General features: G+C 36.8%; 1 protein-coding gene across 1 annotated transcript in view; it reads left to right on the top strand.

Annotated features, from left to right (window-relative positions):
- Window positions 1–2,679: 2,679 nt before the first annotated feature.
- The window catches only part of DSG3 (desmoglein 3), a 32,967-nt gene continuing 25,635 nt past the window's right edge, over window positions 2,680–10,011 (top strand). The window contains exon 1 of the mRNA XM_019986919.2: window positions 2,680–3,022. Coding sequence (XP_019842478.2) covers window positions 2,975–3,022 — 48 coding nt within the window. The 5' untranslated portion in view covers window positions 2,680–2,974. The remainder of the gene's footprint in view (window positions 3,023–10,011) is intronic.

Raw genomic sequence — 10,011 nt, 5'->3', positions numbered from 1 at the left:
GAAAAAGCAAAGTGATAATTAATATTTTTAAGCCTAATTAATAAAAATTGTCAAAGAACTAGAATTTTAGGAAAGGCAAATCAGGAGGAAAAAAAATGAGCCATATCTAGAATTTAGTCCACAATGCAATTTATGGGTATTCCTAGGAATATCATAATTCACTGCTATCATTTTTAAAATCTCTTTTGTCTTTAGCACAATAATTGTTCTCTAAGTAATGTCTGACTCTGCAACCCCATGAACTGTAGTATAACAGGCTCCTTCATCCTCCACTAACTCTGCTTTGAAGAAACTGCAAGATATTATAGAAAAGGAAGCAACTGAAGTTCATTTCTTCTCTTTTTCCCTGCCCCAAAGTTTAGAATGTTATACATAAAGACTTTCTGTACTCATATTATTTTTAAAGAACTTTCTTTTCTAATTGTAAAGCTAATACGCTCTTTTTAAAAAAATTTTTTTAATGTATACAATCATAATGAAAAAAGTTAAATACATTCATAATCACTTTATTCAAATATAAGTTCTAGTATATTATGGTAATCCATTCTAGTTTCTAGTTTATGTGTATTTCTTTTCATTATCTTATAATAAAATGGCCCCAGTACACAAACATCTAAACCCAAAACTCTCACCAATGTTAAACAAATTCAGATGCTAAATTCACAAGTAACCAACATTTCAATTGCTGAATTATGCATTACACACATCAGTAATAAGTTCAATAAAGCTCATCTCAGCTTCTATGCTCCTAAATTTGTTAGCTAGTCCTGTCATGGAGAAACCACTTCCTAATTCAAGAAAGACTTGGCCGTGTGCTTCAGTCTTTCCATGTTAGAAGGGTTCAGTATTTGTTCACTTTATGATTCTAATCAAAAAGTGAATAAAATACTCATTATGAAACTTAGAAGGAATTCTACAAAGGATATTAAACCTGAGCTTTGGAAAATTTCCAAGTTTTTAACAATTCACTAATTATTCCTCCATTAGCATCAATACCCAACAGATTTGCCACAAATGCTATTTAAGGTATACAATGTTAGTCATCAGTCATCAAGTGTTTTCTGAAAGTAAATAAATAAAGCCAACATTTCTTATAAATTGGTGGTGGTGGTAGAACTTCAATCACTAAGTTGTGTCCGACTCTTTGTGACCCCATGACTATAGCCCACTAGGATTCTCTGTCCATGGGATTTTCCAGGCAAGAATACTGGAGTGGATTGCCATTATTTTCTCCAGGGGATCTTCCCAACCCAGGATCAAACCTGAGTTTCCTGCCTTGTAGGCAGATTCTTTACTATCTGAGCCACCAGAGAAGCCCATTTCCTATAAGTTAGTATTGAATAGTTTTGGCTTTGCAGCCGTACAGTCTCTGTCCATTCTCAACTCCCCTCACCTTGGCCCTTTCACCACAAAGTCAGCCATTTACACCACATAAACAAATGGGAGTGGCTGTGTTCCAATAAAACTTTATTTACAAAAACTTTATCACAAAATCAAGAGTTTTTTCTGGAAATGGGCGGTAGTGATGGCTGTACAACAATGTGAATACATTTAATGTCACTCAGCTGTAACTTGAAAATAGTTAAAATAGTAAATTTTATTATGTATACTTTACCAAAATGTTTTAAAATACACACACAAAACCCCCAAATGCACAACATTTTGCCTATAAGGTGTTTTTTCCCAACTCCTTGACTATGAAATCCTTTCTGTCTGAAATACTCTCATTAAATGGTTTTTCTGAAACTAAAAAGCTTCCAAAACCTGATGCACAAATACTTATAAAGATAATATTGTTCCTCTACCAAACCTTTAAAAAAAACCTGGAATGCTGAAAGCACAAAGGCTTCAGTAGTTGTGGCACACAGGCTTAGTTGCACCACAGCATGTGGGATCTTAGTTCTCCAACCTAGGATCAAACCCACGTCCCCTGCACTGGGAGGTGGATTCCTAACCACCGAGCCACCAGGGAAGTCCCTGCAAACTACTTTTTTAAAAATTTATAAATGAAAAGAAATACAACAGAAAGATGTCAACTGAGTATTATCAGATACCTGATTTTGCAACACATGGTTTATAGATTTCAAATATCCAAGGCACCATTTGTATTTAGTCTAATTTTATTTCTAATTGTTTTCACTCAAATCCTATTATTAGCAACTGCTTGATGTGATGATTTTCTTCTTCAGATCTGCAGTTTCTTTCAAAAAATATATATATTGCTTAAAACCTAAAATAAATTTTGCGTGTGTGTGCTCAATCGCCCAGTCATGTCTAACACTTTGAGATCCTCATGGACTGTAGCCCACCAAGCTCCTTTGTTCATGGGATTTTTCAGGCAAGAATACTGGAGTGGGTTGCCATTTCCTTCTCCCGGGGATCTTCCCAACTCAGGGATCGAACCAATGTCTCCCGCACTGGCAGACAGATTCTTTACCACTGTGCCACCTGGGAAGCCCCGAAAATATATTTTGCTCAACTTTAAATCTACTCACACACACTCAAGCTAAAAATAAGTGCTCTTCCACAAGTTAGATTTGGGGGAATTTTGGATGTTTTGTTTTACTTTTCAGTTTTAATTGGCACCATGAGAACCAGCCAACTAGATCCTTTTACAGTGTAGTCAAGGCTAGATTTTGCCCTTCGACACTGTGATTAGTTTATTATTCATCTGGTACCTTCCTATTAGAACTGGTTTTTAGCCTGTGAACTTCTCTTTCAGCTTCCAACAAAGGATTTCATTGCTTCAGGAATTGAGGTGTGTCTAAGTTTTTACCTGGGAGCAAAAGTGATGCAAGCGTTTCTGGTGAGACCAATCCTTGGTTTAGGGTGGGGAGGATCTGCATAACAGGCCATCTGCAGACTCCTGAAGACAGGAGAGACGCTGAGAAAGGGCTTTCTTGAGACGTCGTATGCCGACGGTTGGAAGGACCAAAACGGCAGCTCCCTTCGTTCACCAGGGAAATCAGAAACCATGGCTTGGCTCCCTTTCAGAACCACAGGGGCTCTGGCCATTTTAATGGTAAGTCCTTTTTTTCCGCCCCCCACCCCCCTAATAATTGCAAACTTTCCCGTTTCCCTCCTTGTTAGAGAATGTTAATTTGATTGCTGAATCCCTATTATAAATTCTAAAAAGAGTTCAGTGGAAATAAACATTTTAAAATGAAACTGCAAAGATTACCAATTTCCCCCTTTTGTTGCTGTTGTTTTTTTTTTTCAGTGCTGTATTTTCACATGGAAAACCAAGCCAGATAGAAACGAATTTGAAAGTTGCCATTTAGCATATTTAGTTGGAGAACTAATTAATCCTGATTGCAGGTCTATTTTCCAAAGTATCTTCACTTTCTTTAAAGTCATGCTTTTATTCATCTTTTTGTTCAGGCTTTTATTCTATTACACAAAGCAAAACACATAAAAGAGAATGAGGTCTATTTCCCAAGGTTATATATACCTCTTAAGCACATGGCTAAGAATTGTACATGCCTGGTCTTGATACCTGACATGTTTTTAAGTAGTCTAAGACCATTGAATTAAAATCAAAGCAATGTTTGATCCTGGAGAAGTTGGGAGGGTTATTAAGAAAAGAATGTTTATGTTTAGCCATTATGTGCAAAAGATATCTAATCTTTAGAGAGAAAAAAATATTTTATAAGCCAGTTTTCCAGAAAAGTAAAACTTTTGCTGACTGGGAAAGTTTTATATAGTATTAGATAAAAGAGTAGTGGAATCTGGAGAGCAAAGAACTAGACTAGATGTTACAGACTAGTGTGCTCCTTAACTGTGTTGTTTTAGTGAAGGAAAAAATTGGTCACAAGATTATCAGTTCCACATAGATATCAAAATAGTGAAATACACCATAATGAATATTTTTTAAATCCCTAATACTAATTCCTCATTTTATCAACAATAAGTTGGGTTTGCCTAAGCATCAGTTTCCCTCATGTCCTCATCTAAAAAATTGAGATAATTGGACTTCAAGAAGTTACAGGGAGATAGATCTCAAGAAAGAACTTTCTAAAAATTAAATATGCTTAAAATTAGAATAGACTGCCTGTTAGCCAGCATTTCTTAGCCTTCTCTGTCATGGCAATGGTCAAGCAGAAAATTGGTATCACACCCTTCTGTTCGAGTCTATTTCTATTATGACAGTGTAACTAACTCTTTTGGCAATCTAATGAATCTAATTGACCCAAGAATGTTGTAAAGAGAAATCTGGCAGTTGTATGACTTCCCCGCCTTTCCAGATGGTCATTTCTGAACTAAATGAACTGCAGGTAGCCTGATCAGCCATCTGTCCCGATCAATGACCAGCCTGGGAAGTTAGGGGATATGCGGCAGGGTGTGCTGGAAGTGTTGTTGCAGAATTGGACTGCCACATGCTTAGGGGAGTTTCTTTCCCTTCTCTGATGTGTACCCCTCTCAGTTACCCTTCTGGTTCTGGAGTGGCTGTAAGATCCTTACACAGAGGGCTGTTTTATTCCTCTTTGCATCCCCAATGCCTACCATAAAATCTACCTTACAGTGGACACACAATTGTTCAAAGAATGGGTAAATGAATGATTGAATGAGGCCTCTCTAAACTATAACCCTTACCACAGTGCCTCTATAATCCTAGTCATGGGGGAACGCTCCCTCAGGAAAATTTTGCAGGCTCACATACGAAAACACACAAGTTATTTACACAACAATATAATGTCATATATAATTATTTAAGTGGTCTAGAACTGCTCTGTCCAATACAGTAGCCACTAGCCACATGTGGCTATTAACCACATGAAACGTGGTTGATCTGTATTGAGATGTGCTGTTAAGCATAAAGTATACATTATATTTTGAAGACTCTGTATGAAAAAAAAAGAGAACATGCATGCATATGTGCTCAGTTGCATCCAATTCTTTGCAACCCTATGGACTGCAGCCTGCCAGGCTCCTCAGTTCATGGGATTCTCCAGGCAAGAATACTGGAGTGGGTTGCCATGCCTTCCTCCAGGGGATCTTCTCGACCCAGGGATTGAACCTGTGTCTCCTGAACTGCAGGCAGATTCTTTACCACTGAGCCACAGGGGAAGCCCAGAAAAGAACATAAAATATGTCATCAATAATTTTTATGTCCACAAAAATTGAAATGACAGTATTTTGGGTACATTTGTTAAAAATATGTTGAAAAAATTAATTTCACCTTTTTAACCTTTTTTAATATGAATGTTAAAAAATTTAAAATTCGATAAGTGATTCACATTCGTTACTTTATTTCAACTGGACAGTGCTAGTCTACTCTTAATCCCATTAGTGGAAGACAGTGTCAGTCAGAAGTGAGGTAGGCAGGGACTTCCCTGGTGGTCCAGTGGTTAAGACTTTGCCTTCCAAAGGGTGTGGGTTCAATCCCTAGTTGGGAAGCTAAGATCCTGCATGCCTTGGGGCCAAAAAACCAAAACATAAAAAGTACAGAAACAGTATTGTAACAAATTCAATAAAGACTTAGAAAACAGTACACATCAAAAAAAATTCTTTTTAAAGTAGGCAAACCAGGTTTCATGGACCAGAAGAGATTCGGGCTGCTCTCTGATAAATATAGATGGGCCACAGGGACATATATTTTGTCATCAGCCCAGCATGAGCAAAGGCAGGTGCAACTGCAGCGCTTGCCTAGGGGCAAGGGCTAGTTTGGCTGCCTTGGAGAATCCGGATGTGAGTTAGAATAGCAGATGAGGGTCAGACAGAAAAGTGCATTCTGTGAAGGGCAGTGAAATCCTTTTAGAAGTGGGGAGCCACCCAGAGTTTCGAAATGGTGTGGTGATGGGAAAAGAACAATGTCCTTAAAAGCATTGTGGAGTGGGAATGTACATCTTTTGTTATTGAAGGGTGGGGTGTGAAAGTTGGAAGACCTGTTCGGAGGTTTTGAGTTAATTCCACCAACCTATGACCACACAAAGGTTGCCTAGAGAGGTGATACATAAAAGCTAAATCACAGACTTCAGCCTATGCCTGTACCACTGACTCACTCCAGGTTTTGCTTCCTCAGCTGTCAAATAAGAATAATCATATCCCCCTGACTAATGAGAATGACCATAGTAAAAATGAAACAGCAATGAATGCAAAAAAGTGTTCCGGAAAATATAAAGTGCTTTGTAGGACTCTACTTCCTATTATTTGTAATATTTTAGTAATGAAGATGAAACTTGATAACGCCTTAATAGTCTGCCTTCCTATTTTAAACAACTACTGACATTAGTTTTAATGTCCAGAACCTAAATTTTTCTTGAGTGAAAGGGCATATCAAAAACAGTTATGAGATTAATTTTTTGAAAATTGGCAGAAAAAAATTAAACCTGAATTTTAAATGATAGTGGGTATAGGGAAATAACACAATTTTAAACTTGGAGCATTACCCCAAATTGTAACTGCTTTAGTCCTCTAGATTCATTGAGAGGGGACTGTGTGAGGAACACTAACATGTTGTAAAATGTAACACTTCTCTGTCTCCCATGTTTGCTTGATCCGTTTTGCACAATACCAAGTAAACATTTTGGGGAAAGGTTTTGTGATTGAAAAATACTTGTCTTCAAAGATTTAAACTTTTCAAAACAATGTTTTCTTCAAAGGAGACTACTGGTCAGTATTACAGAAGTCCATTAAATCTGAAACACGGTCTGTCGAATAACACTCCTATAGCATCTGAACAATAAGCCATTTAATTTCATGTTACAATATTATTATGTAAAGATTTACTCATTACAAAACTCATACAAGCGTTTGAAATCCAAAGATGTTTAAAGCACAATGTTTTAAACAAGTTAATAGTGTTCATGCTGAGAAAAAAATATAGTAGTTTAAATACCAAGCTCTGAGTTAGAATGTGTTCTAAATATAGCAGTGGTGGTGATTTAGTCACTAAGTCATGTCCAACTATTAGGATCCCATGGACTATACCCTGCCAGGCTCCTCTGTACATGGAATTCTCCAGGCGAGAAGACTGGAGTGGGTTGCCATTTCTTTCTCCAGAGGATCTTCCCGACCCAGGGATCGAACCAGGGTTTCCGATATTGCAGGCAGATTCTTTACTGACTGAGCTATGAGGGAAGCCCCAAATACAGCAGAACACCCTTCAACCACTTTCTCTAGAGAACATCCAGAAAGCAAATTGTTAGGAAAAGAATTGTATGCTAAGTGGCCCAGATTTTTAACAGAAGGAAAATCTTCGACATATCCTTCCTTCTCTTCATTGATGAAGCAATCCAATTTCCAATGCTGGTGAATATATGAAAATTAATTTCCTCCTGAACCTCTCCAACAGTTAAAATTCTAAAATCAGAATAACCTTGCCAAGCGATTCACGCCAGCCCTGACTGACGTGCAAACCTTGGGAAAGATGTGATTATTTACTTCCATCAATTACCATTCCCAGTTGCTTAATACTCAAAACCGGTTTTCATTTAGAACTAGAAGACTTGGTGTCCGTGATGCTTCTCATAAACCTCTTAGCCTTTGGCTCTTCCTTTCCAGTTAAGAGTCAATCTGATAGCCTAAGGAGAGGGTTTGCTTTGTGAAGTTCATTACAAGAATTACACAGGCTACTGGTTACTATCCATAATTATACTCTGAATAATTGAATCCGTGTAATGTGCACATGTTCCTTGTATGACCGCTGCACAGTTGACCAGGCTGTACACTGCACAATGCCAGGAGGTATGTTCACATACACTACAATGTGAACAATGTCCCCTGGAGTTGCACAGGCGGCAAATCATACCATTGGACAGTGGAACACTGGTTCTTATCTCTTTCTGAGGCTCAAGAAAGAGTTCTATGTGCCTTGACATGAGTAATAATAATAAAAGATCATATCACAGTGGCTCTTTACATCTTTTTTACGTCCAGAGGTAATTAACACTTATTAAGCAGTTACTGTAGGCTAGGGTTCATCTATGTGTTTCAGACCTGTTAATTCATTTAATCCTCACAACAAACCTATAAAGTTAGTAGAATTATTATACCTATTTTATAGATGAAAAATTAGATAATGTTCCCAAGTTTTTCAGCTAGTACATGATGAGACTAGGATTTTAATTGAGGGATTCAGGATCCAATGTCCAGTTTTGTATTTCTACACTTAACTGCATCTTTGTTCTTGTTGTCTAATGACTAAGTTGTGTCTGACTCTTTGTGACCCCATGGACTATGGCCCGCAAGGCTCCTCTGTCCATGGGATTTCTCAGGCAAGAATATTGCAGTGGGTTGACATTTCCTTCTCCAGAGGATCTTCCCACCCCAGGGATCAAACCCGCATCTCTTACGTCTGCTGCATTGGCTGGTGGATTCTTTAGCACTGAGCCACCTGGGAAGAAACTGTGTCTTACAGAGTACTTAAAATGAGCTCCTGAAAAAGGGCTTAATTTTCTAAATTGAATTTACTCTAAACATCAGTTATTAAAGTGTTGAACTCTCCTAAATTAAATACTTCTTAAGTAATTAAACATAAATATTTTCATTCAATTAAGGAATTTTCCTTGATAAACATGAAGCTTATTAAAATACTTCTGGATTTTTTTAAATCTTAATTTCAAAAATTTGATACATATCTATTGATCTCTCTAATCTGACACATAATCTTGCATCTAACCAATTATAAAAATAGTATCACCAACATATATACATACATATATTTCATGAATTTTTCAAAAATAATTATTAATTTTAAAAATCAAGTTTAAAATTTGTAATGATTCCTTTCAATTACCCAGCTCATTTTGCAAATTTCCCAGAGAGGAGTGGGTGTGATCTTATCGCATGCAGAGAAAAATGGCCATGCCTTATGCTGGCTAGGACTGGCTTCCTGAATCCAATGCATACTCAAACAGTCTGACCTTCCTTCCCCACTCTGAAGTTTCAGAGTACTCTAAACAAAACCTTAGCCAAACCAGTAAAAAGCAACTGTTATTATATAAGATTTTTAAAAATCCAGTCACCCATATCCTCAAAATAAATTTATTACAAACCTACCATACTCAATAGGAATCTTAATGATATAACTACATACATTTTAGTTAGCAAATAGGACACATGAATATCAAACCACTTTATGTTGCATGCTTTTTATTAACTTAAAAATCTTATTTGCTTTTAATAAAACATTTCTAATTCTTATGTATACCAAGGCATTTAGACCATATCACTGCTTTATAAATCATACAGTCAAAATTATAAAACCATAACCAGAGAACACAGGGAAGAAAGAAAAATAAATTCACAAGATACAGAGTGTTTTCTCCACGCTGCTATCTTCTAGACTCTAGGCTACAAAAAAGACAACTTAATTGATTTACATTATCAAGAAGCTATTGAAATATTTAGTAGATATTCAAAATAATTATACGAACAATGTAACTAAAACAACTAAGTAGCTACATGTAAGTACTAATTAACTCAAATAGTAAAGTTTTTTTTAAAATACTTGGGAATAATGTAAAGCTATGACTAAATGTCTAAATACATATTTAAAAAGCACTGCATTATTCAAAAGTGTTCTTAGTAACTGTCCCCATATTCCTAAAAACACAACAAAGATTATATTTTCACAATATTCCCAAAAATTGGAAAACATTCCTGGTGAGCTGACTTTGAAAGAGAGGATGGGAAAGAGTAAAGGTTTGGCTGAGTAGCTTCTTTAAGGGCTCGGAGTCAAAGAAATGACTTAACAAGTAAGAAACACCTGTCCACAATGCTCGATTTCCACAGTTTAGGGTTTGTCCTTCCTTCACTTCCCAGAAAAACAGAAATCTTGTCTTAATGTCTATTAGAAGAATCATTCTCCACAGGGCTAGTACAAACATGATTCATATTTTCAGGATGACTCCAGTTTTCCTGTAAAAGGGATCATGCCTGGTCCCTCCCTCCCCTCACGTGGGGCTGAGTTGTTCTTGGGAACTGAGAAAGGTGTGCAGTGACTTCACTGCCCAGATCTTTTCTCCCACATAATGCATGTGTGCATATGTACTCAGTCGTGTCTGACTC

This window comes from Bos indicus, chromosome 24 (assembly GCF_029378745.1).
Source record: "Bos indicus isolate NIAB-ARS_2022 breed Sahiwal x Tharparkar chromosome 24, NIAB-ARS_B.indTharparkar_mat_pri_1.0, whole genome shotgun sequence".
Taxonomy (NCBI): Eukaryota; Metazoa; Chordata; class Mammalia; order Artiodactyla; family Bovidae; genus Bos; species Bos indicus.
The sequence above is the reverse complement of the archived record's forward strand: the minus strand, read 5'-3'. Positions and strand labels throughout refer to the sequence as shown.